Source organism: Pinus tabuliformis, chromosome X (genome assembly GCF_031772625.1).
Source record: "Pinus tabuliformis cultivar Carrire ecotype Pingquan chromosome X, CPIR1, whole genome shotgun sequence".
In the NCBI taxonomy this organism is placed as follows: domain Eukaryota; kingdom Viridiplantae; phylum Streptophyta; class Pinopsida; order Pinales; family Pinaceae; genus Pinus; species Pinus tabuliformis.
The window spans coordinates 144,699,260-144,712,966 of record NC_142308.1 but is presented as its reverse complement, the minus strand read 5'-3'; the positions used below and the strand labels follow the sequence as shown (position 1 = coordinate 144,712,966).

The following is a 13,707-nucleotide window of genomic DNA, read 5'->3' as shown; positions in this document are numbered from 1 at the left end:
TGTGCCTCTGCCACTACTGCAACCTCCACTGTGCTGCCTCAGATTTCTCTGCACGTAAGCACTATCTTGCTGCTCCACTACACTTTGCTCCACCCGACCTCTATCATCCTGCTACTGTCGTTAAGGGCTCTCGTAGCCGGATATGATCCAAGAGTTTGGGCACCTCAAGGATCTTGCCCCTAGTATGTAGTCCTCCTGACTACAACTCAATGTCTCCCCACCTCTTCTCTAGAGGTGCATGAGCACTCATGGCACAGTCGTCATCAGTCTTGACTTCTTTCTCCGCCTTAGCTAGAGCTGCCTTGGAGTCGAAAGCCTCTCCCTTGTTTTTCTTCTTGGGACACTGGGATGCATAATGTCCTAGCTCCCCACAATGGAAGCACTTCACCTTGGAGATATCCTTCTTCTTCCTCTTCCCCTGCTGTCCCGCAGATGCTAGAGCCGCATCCTCCTCCTCTTTCTTGATTCGACCTCCCTTGCCACTACTCCCCGCCTTGGTCAACTGTCTGATTTCTTCTTGGCGAAGTGCTGCCCACATCTCCTCCGAACATGGAAGAGTAGCCCTACTCAAAATACTTTAGACAAATGTCTCCCACTCCTCGGGGACTGCATTCAGCGCTGTCTTGACCATAAACTCTGGATCTGATGTAGACCCCACAGAAGTAAGTTGGTCGTGAATTTCCTGCAACCTGAGAAGGAATGGATCTACTTGCTCTCCCTTCTGCATTTGATACGACCACAACTGATTTTCCAATAGCATCTCCCGCTGCATGGAAGAGCCTTGATGCAATGTCTTCAAAGTATCCCACATCTCCTTTGCTGTGTTCTTTTAAGCAATATGTTGTACGATATGATCTTTGACTCCATCAAGGAGCATGCACTTTGCCCTCGCCATTGCATCCTCATACTTCTCATTCTCAGCTGGGTCGACCGGGATAACCATGCTTCTCAAGGCAAAGTCCTTGATGCGATGTCGATCCAGGACTTCTAGGGTCCTGGCCTTCCAGATGACAAATTTGGAAGCCCCCTCGAACCTGTCCTAATCCCTCGCCCGTTCACTGCCATTTCCGCTCCTCTTCTAGACTCGCTCTGAGTTTTGAATTCCCTCATGGAAATCTCCCTCTAAGTCTTGATTTCCCTGCTGGAAATCCTCTTGCCAAATGTTGAACCACTCCTCTCCAATCCTCCTTGCAACTGCAACTCATATCTGGATTTCCTGGCTAGAAATCCATCAAGTTAGTGACTCCCGCTACTTTGGTTTTGTCCCCTTAGGTATTGTTCTGCACCGACATAAACAACACCCCACCAGCTTCTTAATCACAATCTGCCCACAGCTTCCCAAGCCCCATCAACTGAAGAAATTGAGCCTTTTAGGCTCTGCGCAATCTCGACAATGACATATTATTAATATCTATATTAGACAACGGTCACTTAAGGATAAGATTAAGATCGTTAATATTAATATATTATAGAATTATCCCCTAATATTTATTCTATTAATTCATATGAATGATCCCTCCCCCTAGGCCTTGGTCAAATCTAGCCGTTAGAGGTCTTGTTTATCCATTACTCGGTAAAATATAGCTGTTGGAATGCCCTGCTGTCCCTATTTAACTTATCGCTCAGATTGGATCTTCAACTTGTCCTGACGATGAACCACATTGGTTGGTTCGAAACGCGTTGACAAATGATTTTTTATGTGATTTTGCCGAAATTATTCTCACAAACATATTATGGATCACAGAAGTCTCAATTATATAATAATTTGCTCCTCCTGGCCACAACGTCGATCCTTCTTGGTTGAGAAAAATGACCGGGCAATGCGTAGGTCTAATCTGCGCCTCTCTGCCTATGTGTTGACCTTCCTCCTGGCTCAAAATGATGACGCAAGCTCTCTGCGTCACTTCTTCTTTGCTGCTTCTACTCTGGAGCAACACTGTCTCACGGGACAGTTGCTACTGCTGCAAATCTCCAGATTCTTGCTGGTGCCTTCAATTCTCCTGTGATCTGTAATGCTCTGATACCATGTTGAAACTTCTAAGTCCGACACGTTAGAAATCCCTACTGCATTATTTAGTTTAATTTCTCGTACTTATTCATTCCATTAACAAGTTATTTATAAATATAAATACTGAAATAAACACAAATGCAACCTTAACTCATATACAGATCATCAATTGAAATACTGAGACAAACACACAAGGGACACCGTTATTTTTGGACAATCGTCCCCGGAAAAACCCAATGCAGGAAAACCAGTGCAACAGTTTTGAGGGTTTTATTATTATGCAGATTCTTGAGTACAACTAGGGTGCCAAAAATGGCTCACCCAACAGAGATTGTTACACGACAGTAATACCTCTTCTCGGAGATAGATATTCAACCTCTCAGCTCTAGTCTTCCCCACGAAAATCCTTCCGGTGCTTCCTCTTGGCCCTGCGTCAGCCCTGCTAGCTTCAACGTAGCTCCTGAAGCCTCTGCATCAACCTCCTGGCTCTCTACGTCAACTCTTGGCCCCTCTGCATCACCCACGCAGGCCTCTCTACCTCTGCGCAGTCCCCAACTGCCTCTGCGTAGCTCTAGCTCCCTTTGCGTCAGCCTCTTCGGTCTCTGCACTGACCCATCTGACACTATCCCTGCCTGTCTGCTATGTACTCATTGCCCCTCGCTGCAACAGACCACTAGCTCGAATTTTCTCAGCATGCCCCGCTCCAAAAAATTGAATTGACTAATCAGTTTGGTGTATCTCCAATTGGGCCTCAAGCCTGGCCTTATACTTTTCGTGTTGAGTCTTCAACGGCCGAGATTAAGTCCCTAATCAACGACTAAGATTAGATTTGACTTGATCCATGTCATTTAGAACATTTTCAGCCAGTTTTATATTAATACCCATTGATATTTTAATTTTCTTAAGTTTAGACTTAGGAACCCCATTAAAAATATTAATTATTTTAATATCTCTCCAACTGGGTGAAATTTCCCCAAACTATTTCTGGGTCTTGGAGATCTTATGTGCCTTAGCATCTCCACCGATTTTCATGATTACAACACATTCGATGCTACCACAAATCAACACTGTAGACCATCTGTAAGAGCTCAATTGATGGTGTAAGTGATGCCACATCAACATACAAATCCTGGGTCATCTGCCAAGTGCATGGTACAACTATGTGCCCGGCTGGGCATGGTGAACCAGGTGCATCTTCCTCGTACAATAGGTGAATCTCGAGCAATCTCTGAACATATCTGGGGATCCATGGCGTGCTATCTACTGCTGTGGAGGCCCATGGCTCTCAACACACACCCTACATGTGCTAGTGTAACCCTCTGGAGGGTTAGAACCCCATATAGGGAGACCAAACCCAAAATGGAGACCATCTGCAATCCTGCGTAGGATTCAATGCGTCCCCTAGCCTTCCAGTACAACAAGTCATCAAAGGAAATCAAATTAAAGAGGTTACAAACCATGGACAACAGGTGAGCACTTCATAATGGCATGCCCTTCCATAGCGGGCTTTGGCATGTGCTAATGTCTCTAAGCTCCAAATGCGGTTAAGCAAGTATCCTATTAGGTGGTTTCTACCTTTAAAGCGGATAGTATGTATGTGAAAATTCCTAATTTTGGATTCCTACTACAGTAACATATATTATCTCTGCTATTTGTTAAATAAATTAAATAAATTATTTGCAGTTTTCTACGACAAATATCGAAATACATACACTGTAGCCTTCACAAATAAAAAATACCAAGGAAGAAAAATAATGTTGAACAATAGATGCATACACACATATACACAATTATTTTTGGACCAATGTCCTCAGAAAAACTGGTGCAACAGTTGAGGGTTTTATTATTAATGCAGTAGTAAATCTGAGTACAAGACTATGGATGCTCAAATCTAGCAATCCATGTAGAGAAAATAATTGACAAATGTCTAGTGAGAAAAATCTCACTTCCATCGGTGATCCGACACTGACCTTATCTCAAGATGAGCTGCCTTTGCGTCAGTCTATGCAGATCTCCGTCAGCTTGCTGAGACCAACGTCTATCTCATTTTGCAGATCAGCTATTGCTTTGGAAACTCGATCTTCGGGCTCTCTGGGTTTCCACTTTGGCTCTTGCCTCTGAAACTCAACTTCTCCTCAGCAAATACAAATCTCCCTTTGAAGCTCTGCGCTGCCTCTCTACACTACGTCAGCCTCTCTGTGGAGTACGCTGTCTCTTTGTTATGCACTCACCGGACCGGAAAAACCTTAGTCCGGCCTTACTATCCCTGCCTCTCTCTCACTGCTTCGAAACTACTAAATCACCTTCGCCAACTCACAACTGCTACTCTGGAGTTCGATTTCCCAGCAATATCGAATTCCTTGCTTCTCAAGTACATTCTCCAACCCCCATCGAATTCCTTCTTATAATCTCTCATTGAGACATCATCGACCAAGATTAAAACATAATCGATGGCTAAGATTAACTAGAACTCGATCCATGTCTTCTTCTAGAATATTCTCACCATGACTTAATTAATACCCTTTAATTAATCAGTTTTCCTGAGTTTAGACATAGGCACCATTAAAAAAAGATTAATTATTTTAATTAAGTCGTCTTTAGGTGGAATTTTCAGAAACGATTTCTGGGTTTTGGAGAATACATGTATTCTAGCCTCTCCACAAAATTTCGTGGCTAGAACACAACCGATGCTACAAAAGTCAACACTTCCTCTTAGCGAGAATGTGTTGTAGTGTTGCAACACACTGAAGCAACACCTTGTCTATGCATCTTCTCCTGTTATGTTGCCGATGTGTGGCTATTGCTGCCCACCAACTACTTCGCAACTTTGATAAACTCTGCATCCGTGCTGCTGCGGGCCCTGCTGAACTGCTGCCAACACTGCATTTGCACTGTAACTCCCTCTCCATCCGTTGCTGCTGCAATTGCAACAACTGCAACCGAAAAGCATCCAAAATACTAAACCAACTGTGGTTAGTATGATGCATCTGTAAGGAGCGGGACCATGCAACGAAAATCAGGGTTTTCCCATGTAGTACTATCCCTAAAGCCCAAAGGTTAGTAAAAAAGATCCCACAGGACTAGGGTCCAAGGTTAACATCCAAAAGAGGTCATGGGGACAAGAGCACAGACCTAGCCCACTCTTTCTGCCGAATCCCCCCATTAATCCATGCCCCGAAGTATCCGTGATAAGCAAACTACAATACTCAATTACCAAATGACAAGGCATACCTTTAGGTTTGGGAGGTCGACCTTCAAACATACAATCATGACAGATGGGTGAGGGACCACATGGCTGGCTCAGGTGGCAGAGAAATGGCACAATGAGCTAGTTGGTGGCTGCAAGGGGCTGCTTGGTGCCGGCTGAGGACTTTCTTGGAGAATTTTTTTCTCCTAGGGATATCACCCACAAAATGGTGGGTAACATGCTAAAGGGAATCTGAGGTGTAACAAGGCCCACATACAGAGAGACAGCCAGCTTGGGGACTTGACCCCAAAAACCTCTTGCTTGCTATTCACAACTCTCAACCACTTGAGCTAGCCCACCGGGTTAACTATCGGCCTTTTTGAGAACAGAAAAAATAACTATTTGAATAGTAATACAACTGTATCACAGGATCATTGTAATGAATTGAAAGGATGTGCATGGATCCTTATGCAATGTCTTAAATATTTTTATTTGGATGTTTTGTCCCAAGATGACTTAGTGAATCAGACTTGAAAGATGATTACATTATTTTGAAAACATTGACTAGATAGATTAGTCCAATGGCTAATTTGTAGCATTTCAATCAGTCCCCATTGAGTTCTTTGCGTACAGAAATTACATAAATCTGACTCAAGGATAGACTGCATATAGGTATTGAACCTGTGCCTTCAAATCACTTGGTGTGCTAGATTGAGCTCTTTCAAATATATCTGACGAGGTTTTAAAACAGAGTGCTTTCATAAACAATGTCTAGGATGTGGTTACTTCTACAAAAATTTTGGGTTAGCATTATTAATTTTACTTCATTTCCACTTTTTTCTGAGCAGCTGTTTGGGGAGGAGCAAGGCTTTCAGATGTTCTAAAACTTGCGGAAGTACCTGAATATACTGCAGTTACAGAGGCTGGAGGAAGGCATGTTGAATTTACCAGTGTGGATGTTTGTAAGGTGAGTATTTAGCTCTCGATATCCATTTGAAGTTTCATACTAAATTAGGATTGTGCAAAGTTTTTGTTCCTTACTTTGTTTATATGATGTATAAGTTATGTTGGGCAGTACAATACAATTTGTATCTTCCCTTTGAGGTGAACATTAGCGGGGTAAACATTTTAATAAAGCAAATTACAGAATGCACAGCATGCTTTTTTTCTTTCATTTTATTCTTTCTTATTATCGTTCTCCCTTTCTGTTTTCTTTTTCTCTGGGGAGAGTTTCATTTCTAGGAAGAAAATGGAGGACCGTACAAAGCTTCAATACCTCTGCTGCAGGCCACAAATCCTGAAGCCGATGTGCTAATTGCATATGAAATGAATGGTGAGGTATAAAAAGTAAAACTATTTTGTAAATGGTTTTTTAAACCTTAAATTGCTTATAATTGTCTTTAATTTGCATTTGATCAGTAATTTAGGCTCCCCACAGGTTTCTCTTGCTTTATACTGTTTGTATGTATAAAATATTATCCAGTTAAAAGTTGCATATTTTCAACGTTAGTCTAGTAGTTGCACTTGAGCACATTTAGAATTTAAAACAGTCCTATATTATGGAATTTCAACAGTATTTCGAAGGAAGAAAAGTGAAGACTTGATGCTAACAAAGGATGACTAGGAGGATTAAAAGCAAGTGAAGAACCCTAATAACATAGTAGATATTATACACACTGAATTTCTGCAATATAATGTTTGATTTGTTTTTAACATGATGGTGGCTTCACACAGTAGCTGCAGACAACCTTTCCATAAACATGTTTTGATTTTTCTTAATTGAAAATTGAAAATAAGTTTCTATCTTACTCAATATATCAATAAAATACAACCATGACAGTAGAAGAATGGGCTGCAACAGTCGAGTCTCTGGCCATCCAGCCTCAAATATGTCATTGGGAAGCATATTAAAATTTCTTTGTTAATTGGAACCTTTCTAGAAGAGCTGCTGGTTTTGAAATGGAGAAAATTGCCAAACAAGTGACACCGTTTCAGCTGAATTAATGGTCTTCCATACCATTTCAAACTAGATCATCTGTTCTGGCCTTGTCATGAAGGAAATACCTAAGTTATGAAGGAGGGTCATATAGAGTAGTTTGATGAACACAAGGGGCTAGATGCAGAGTTGCAGGAGGTATTATTGCTATATTTTTGTTGGCCTACTCTATTTAGTGATACTAAAGATTCAAGGATGGCTATATTTATGTGTGTGTGTGATACTGTCAAAAAACTATTTATCTGTTGGACAAAGATGCCATCCCCACTTCACCTGAAGATGGCCCAAGAATTGTTTGTTTATTAAGGAATGAACTTGATGGGCGCATTTAAACATCAAATAGGGAATGTGCAACAAAGGACAATTATAGATGCTATAGAATGGTTGATGAAATTGACCAAAGCTAGGGCCTTTCTTAATAATTCTACTAGCAGCATTGCAAATTCTTTTTTATGAATATACTCACCTAGATTGGCTGTCCATTGAGAGTAAATGATAGAGGGGGTGATTTTGTTAATGAGATTGTTGAATATGTTACATTTGGTGCAGAAACGTTTAGGTGAATCTTCAATGCATACATCTAGTGCCTACCGTCCGTAGTCAAACAGATAGGTACTGTTACCCACGAAAAGTGGGTGACCCCACAGAAGAAACTTTTTCTCCTATTCTGCACATCCAGCTGGCCAGCCAGCAACCCCAGACAGCCACCACTAACTTATGACATGCCATTTTATCTCCACCACTTGCATCAGTCATATACTTCCTCACGCATCTGGCAAGAGCACATGGACGAAGGTGGGCATCTGATCAAAAGGTACTTTATTCATTTTGCGATCAGGTGCTTATACTTGTTTGTACTTGGGCTTTTGATATGGATTATGGGGTGACTTGGAAGAAGGAGGGGTTTTGACCATGATCTTGTTCCCTCACCTTAAATGGGGGGTTAATCTTTGATCCTAGTCTAGTGGGACCTCCCCTAATGGCCCAATGGGTATAGGAGGGGCACTACTCGAGAAGCCTTGATTGAGATAGCTTGTTCCATCTATCCCTATTCCATACTTACCACTTTTCATCTTACCTTAAAAGCCCATATTCCACCTCCATTCTTTGGGTTCAATTGACCATTGGTTATCAGGGATTTGGCACCCATACATCCACATACCTTTGTAGGGCTCAGAACTTTGCCTTGAGAGGTTGATGCAACTAAAGAAAAGGAAAATGCATATTATGGCCATAAATCAAAATAAGAGAATATCAAAATGCAAAAGATGGCCGGGGCATACACATTAGCATGTGGGCAAAAGCCTAGCATGAGCTCTACCTCACTCATTTTGGATATCACCTTTGTCCTAAGCACATGTTGCCCCTATACTTAATAAAAGGAACCCCTGCATGTCCCAACCACGATGGGCAATGAGTTGCCTCATAATTAAGGGGTAATACAACTGCTATACATCATTCAAAGCAAGCTGTAACCCTTTGAGCTATGGGTAGTAATAAAAAGAAAAATCAAGAAAAAGTAAATGGTGCACAATTCCTCTTTTCCCTCCTCATCCATGACTCTTTTTCATGATACATGGACATCTTATTTTCCCACTTGCCACCCTTGTGATTCAACTTGCCAATCTTGCAAAGGTGGTTGTGATATTTTCTTGCTCTATCTCATAATGGCTCACACGGACAAGAAATGTTATGTTGATCTAATCATATGATGGTTACATTGGTTATATGACTATACTAAGGTCACGCATTGTATACTAGTATATCATAGTTGAGTAGTTGCATAGCATATTGTGTGAGCATTCTAATATCATTCATCTCATGTTTCATGTAGATTAGATAGCATTTAGAATATATTTTATTTTTTGTACAAATTATTATTTTCATATAAAACATGGGCGATACCCTACACCTAGTGCACATGCTCCTAAACAAGTATTGCAATGTGCATATTATAGGTTTGCGGTCCTTGGGATTGTTGGAGTTCTCATTGTTGAGAAATCAATGCATGTAGTTATTAGGGTTTTGATTCCTCTTTTCTTGATAATTACTTGTGATTTGTGTTGGCTTCTTTACTTTTTTATTATGTTATCTTTCTTCAAGCAATTACCAAATAAAAAATGCTTGAAGATCACAAGAACAAGAGACATAAGATGTAGGCACTTAGTCAGGGCAAAACCCCTCTCTAGGGGAAAACCCAGTCAAACTCTTCTTCTACAATCGAGCCAGGTCAAAGTGAGACAATCCAAGACCTTTTGACCTAAACAAAGACCTCCTCCAATCACCAAGTCAGCCCTCCTTCCAAATTTGATAAACACTGTCAAAGTCAACGAGAGTAACTTCCTTCAATACTGCTTCAATATGGAATTTCAGCCTTCCTGCAACTTAGAATTTTGGACCTGTAGTCACTGTAGAAATTTCGTAATGGCAGAAGTGTCCTCAAACATGTAATTTTATTAATAAGAAAAACAATTACATCTGGAATTTTGCAAGAGTTTACACCTGAACAACAAAACACTCTTGCAATGAGCTATTTATAAGCTCAATGTCCTAACTACCTCTAATTATAAATCACTTATAAAATAGCAAGTGTCCACTTACAATAAAAGCTATTCAAACAACTTACTAACAATTCTCCTAAATTAGAGCCTAAGATAAGACACATTTGTAGAGTCATATCTTGTTACAACAATACACTAATTCTAAATGTCTCCATTAAATAATTAATTATTCTAGATTAATACTGATTAATTTAATATCTTAAATTAATAATTATTTTATTCTAACTTTATAACCTATGATATTATTTAATTTTGGATCATCTAACATTCCCCCATATAATCCAAAGATACATTACAGCAGATACCAAGTTCATTCCTGAACTTAGTAAAGCGGTTTTGTGAAAATGTCGGAGATTTGATCTTCTGAAGGACAATAAATTGGCTTGAGGACATCTTTGGCAATGAAAGATCTGATATGATGATACTTGGTGTCCACATGCTTTGTCTTTGAATGAAAAACTAGGTTCTTGGCAAGCTTGATGGCTGACTGGCTGTCAATGAATAATGACGTAGCTTTTGCCTGAGAAATGTCCAAGTCCTGCAAAATTCTACGCAACCAAACAATTTCACATGCTGCTTCCCATGCTGAAATGTACTCTGCTTCTGCTGAAGAAGTGGCCATTGTAGCTTGTTTCTTACAACTCCAAGACACTGCTGTTGACCCCATGTTCATTAAATAACCTGATGTTGATGCTCGATCATCAATACTTCCAGCAAAGTCGACATCTGAATATCCACCAAGTACAAAGTTTTTAGTCTTTGTGTAAAGAAGACCAAAATCTTTTGTTCCTTGGATATATCGAAGAACTCTTTTGGCTGCATTCCAGTGGCTGTCTCGTGGTTCCTGCATAAAACGTGAAAGAATACTAACTGCATGAGATAAATCAGGGCGAGTATTTGTCAAATAAATCAAGCTGCCAATCAACTGTCTATAAGTAGTAGTGTCCACCTTTTCCCCCCTTCAAATTTTGAAAGTTTCAAGTTTTGCTCCATGTGGGTAAGAACGGGCTTGCAATCCTGCATTCCAAATCGCTGAAGAACCTTTGCTGCATACTTACTCTGAGAAATGAAAATATGATGTGGACGTTAGACGACTTCTACTCCAAGATAGTAGTGAAGTAATCCCAAATCTGTCATCTTAAAACCTGCATGTAACTCCGTTTTCACCTGTGTAATATGATCATTGTTGTTTCCAGTAATGATCAAATCATCTACATACATAACAAGAATCACCAGATATTTGCCCTGTTGTGGCACATACAAAGTATCATCAGATGCACTTCAATGAAAACCAACTTTCCTAAGGTATTCATCCATTTTTGCATACCAAGCTCAGGGAGCTTGTTTTAACCCATATAAAGCCTTAATCAATTTGCAGACTTTATGTTCCTGCCCTTCAATTTCAAAACCTGGTGTTTGTGTCATATACACTTCTTCCTGTAAATCCCCATTGAGAAAAGCACTTTTTACATCCATTTGATGAACTTTCCATTCTTTCTGAGCGGCCAATGCAAGTGTTAATCGGATGGTGTTCCATTTCGCTGTAGGAGCAAAAGTTTCCTCATAATCGATGCCTTCCTGCTGTGGAAAACCTTTAGCCACAAGTCTTGCTTTATACTTTTCAAGTTCTCCCATTTGGTTGTATTTAATTCTGTAAACCCATTTGCATCCTATGGGTTTAACATTTTGAGGACAATCAACAAGTTTCCAAGTGTTGTTATCAGTTACTGCTCGATATTCTTCAATCATAGCCTATTGCCATTCTGTATGCTTTACTGCTTCTTTGTATGTGGAAGGTTCAATAAAATCATTTGCTATCAAGGCAAAATTTCCTTCACTTCTGTGTGACTTACTTGTTCCTGTTTTATTTTGCTTATCAGGCTTTACATCTTTCAAAAGTTGAACTGCCCATTTTGGTAGTTGATGCTAACTTGTCTGAGATTCTGAAAAGTGACCATCATTGTAAAGAGGATTAATGTAAATTGATGTTCATCGATCAGGTGAAGATTTTGGAGAATCACTGTCAGAAGAACTGCTGCTGCTTGGAGATGCGGATGAACTGCTAGAAGATCCAGATGGTGTTGTTGAAGTAGATGGACTGGATGAATCATCTTCAGATGAAGGAAAATCAAGTTCATACCAATTTGGTGAATTTGGTTGACTTTGCGTATTTCCTTTTCTTTGACTGCCTTTAGTTTCTAACTTTTGAAGAAGACTTTTGATTTCTTCAGCACTCTTACTCTCTGTTTCATAAAAAATTACATCCCTGCTCACAATAAATTTTCCATTGGTCAAAAGACGGTACCCTTTCTTCTCATCAAAATATCCAATCATTGTGCATTTCAAACTTCTTGAGTCAAGCTTAGTTCTTTTTTCTTTCAGAACTAAGGCATAACATACTGATCCAAAAACTCTAAGATGTTTAACTCAAGGTTTGAAACCAAACCAAGCTTCATAAGGTGTGATTCCGTCTAAAGAAGCAGTTGGAGATCTGTTTCTTAAGTAGACAACTGTATGAATTGCTTCTGCCCAATATGTTGGACTTAACCTTTTGAAAGTTAACATAGATCTCGCCATTCCTAACAAGGTGCGATTCATTCTTTCTACTACTCCATTTTGCTGTGGAGTGTAAATATTTGTAAGATGTCTTCTTATGCCATGATTGCTGCAATAAGTTTTGAATTCATTTGAAGCGAATTCTCCCCCATTATCTGTCGTGAATAGTGTTGATAATATCGGTATCGGGAAAATATCGGCGAGGGTCCAGAAAATATCTTATCGGCAATATTGGCGAAAATATCAGCAAATATCGACAAGCATAAAAAATGCATAATATATTCATTTTTTTCAGATTCTTAAACATATAAAGCAATAACAACATGAAATAAACACATTGGCACATAAATATGAAGAAAACACTGATATATATGATGTCAAATAGAAATGATATATCAAAGGCGATACCAAATCCTGCTGATCCCTGATAATTGTCCATTCAAGGACTCAAACGTGGAGAACCAATACAAAATAACATCACATATATAAAAGTATCTCATCATCATGAGTTATATGTAGCATAACAAATAAAACTAGCAGCGATCTATCTGAAATCACTGCCCTCTCCCCCTTTTACGGGAAAACATGATGGGCTGTGTTGTCGCGCAGATTGGCACGACAACGCTCGAACCGGGGGCTGTCACTCTGATCCCCGATCCCTCCGTTTAAGCCCGTCTCCCGCGGCTAAGGGGGGTAGACCCTGCGAGATAGTGAAGACCAACTGCCAAACAGTTGGGTGGGAGACACGATACACGATGTGATAAGCACTAGATGGATTTAGAGATTTAATAGACCAGTGCCTTGTGGAGTCAATTTTTAAATGATTACTTTTTAGATGATAAAGAAACATGGACCCTGAACAGCAACCATCTATCCTCAGCTAAATCATGTGACCAAAACGATATCCGGCAACTGAAAGCTTTGAAGAGATAAATGACTTAAACCACCATGAGCATCATGAATTATTAACCAGACATTGGATTTTGTGTTTCGACTTGAAAATTTCAGATCCCAGCATGAAAGATATATCGCGAAAGCAACTGAAACTGGCAAAGTAATTCTCCACAATTTTTTTTTTTTTTTTTTTTTTTAAATATTAAAAAATGAAAATTTAAAATCTAAAACAAAATAAAATCTATTCTAAAACTAAAATCTAACATTTAAAAAATAAACCTAAAAATATATTTTTTATTTTTTATATTTAAAAAAAAAAAGCCAAATTTAAAAGACTAACTTAAAATCTAAATACAACAAAACCTAAACTAAACTAACATAAGTTAAAATTTAATTACAATCTATGCTAACTTTTTATTTTTATTTTTATTTTTTGTTTTATTTAAAATACAATTTTAAACCAAAAAAAAAAAAAAAAAACTAAAGGGAACGAAACTATGGTCAT

The 13,707-nt window shown here is 39.3% G+C and overlaps 1 protein-coding gene across 1 annotated transcript in view; it reads left to right on the top strand.

Moving 5' to 3' along the window:
• The window catches only part of SOX (sulfite oxidase), a 348,282-nt gene that overhangs the window by 152,153 nt on the left and 182,422 nt on the right, over window positions 1-13,707 (top strand). Inside the window, exons 6-7 of the mRNA XM_089446856.1 lie at window positions 6,044-6,162; window positions 6,438-6,533. Coding sequence (XP_089302982.1) covers window positions 6,044-6,162; window positions 6,438-6,533 — 215 coding nt within the window. The remainder of the gene's footprint in view (window positions 1-6,043; window positions 6,163-6,437; window positions 6,534-13,707) is intronic.